Genomic DNA, 1,202 nt, shown 5'->3' with positions numbered 1-1,202 from the left:
ATTAGACACGCACATTTAGTTTATGTTTGTAAAGATATCCCAGGTATAATAGACTGGCGTCTATGTTAAACTTTTATTTCTTATGCTTGATACTGTTGTCGCTTGTGTAAAGGTAACCTTTACTTTCAATGTATACCACATAATCCTCATCCGCCGCAGGTGCCTGAGGTCCAACAGATGCCCTGCACGCGAAGGTTCCTGTGTGAGCTGGAGACCATAGCAAGGACGAGCGATAGTTACATGCCAAAGGAACCCGAGGCACTCAACGGCAGGATTTTAGAAGAGGAGGTGGCACCGGAAGAGGTCGACCCGCTGGCGGAGATGCAGATCGAGGCGGTGAGGGCCCTGTATAGGTGAGTCTCCGACAGGACAGTGATGTTTAGAGGACAGTTTCCTGTGTTCGGGAAGGGGCATTAGGATTATGATTGGGCATAAGCTATATCATTTTCTGGATTTTTTTCAAGCAAAATGTGATCGTCTGATTTTAAGGAAATATATATTTTTTTCCGATCATTCAAAACATGCCACTAAAAGCTCCACAACGGTTATTAAAGCATTCCTGACATGGCGTGCATCAGCAATTCTAAGACACATTTTGAAGATCTAGGACTCACTTTAAATACTTCTGCTTCTCCTCAAAGGGAAGAGGATCCCACAGGAGAGCTGTCGGTTCGAGGGAAGCGAGCGCTGGCTGTTGTGGAGGGACTGACAGGATCCACGTGTGAGACGGCGTACAGACTCTGCCCCGGAAGGTAAGAGAGTAAAATATGTCGAAGCAGAAGCCTCAGGGAATCCTTTTATCAGCCAAATTACGCTTTATATCAATAACCTAAATTCGGCACTATATATGTCCTTTCTGTTATTCTAGATAGGACTTTCTGTATATGTAAATTAATTTCGATCGCTATTAAAGAAAATAGACGCCTTAACATCCAACACTGATTTATCTTAGTATCATTGTAATAATATAACCAGCGCAAACAATGTGCAGTATAAGCAGTGTTTCTTGGTTTCTTATTTGACCCAGTGTCATTTAGCAGATGCGGAAGTGACTAAAAAAAAATAGTAGGTTACTAAAGAAGAACCTGTTTCTACTATTTCTCGTAAAGTCTGTAATCTAACCCGTTTCATCTACCATATACAGGATTAGAAGGGAATAAAATATTTTTTTTGGAGCGACCGAATATGCCTGGTATCAAAAA

The 1,202-nt window shown here is 41.7% G+C and overlaps 1 protein-coding gene across 1 annotated transcript in view; it reads left to right on the top strand.

The window, feature by feature from the left end:
• Window positions 1-1,202, top strand: part of LOC119592863 — a gene marked incomplete at its 3' end in the record, with an annotated part of 3,167 nt that overhangs the window by 1,717 nt on the left and 248 nt on the right. The window contains 2 exon segments of the mRNA XM_037941757.1: window positions 160-353; window positions 642-752. Coding sequence (XP_037797685.1) covers window positions 160-353; window positions 642-752 — 305 coding nt within the window.

This window comes from Penaeus monodon, chromosome 31, assembly GCF_015228065.2.
Source record: "Penaeus monodon isolate SGIC_2016 chromosome 31, NSTDA_Pmon_1, whole genome shotgun sequence".
In the NCBI taxonomy this organism is placed as follows: Eukaryota; Metazoa; Arthropoda; class Malacostraca; order Decapoda; family Penaeidae; genus Penaeus; species Penaeus monodon.
The sequence above is the reverse complement of the archived record's forward strand: the minus strand, read 5'-3'. Positions and strand labels throughout refer to the sequence as shown.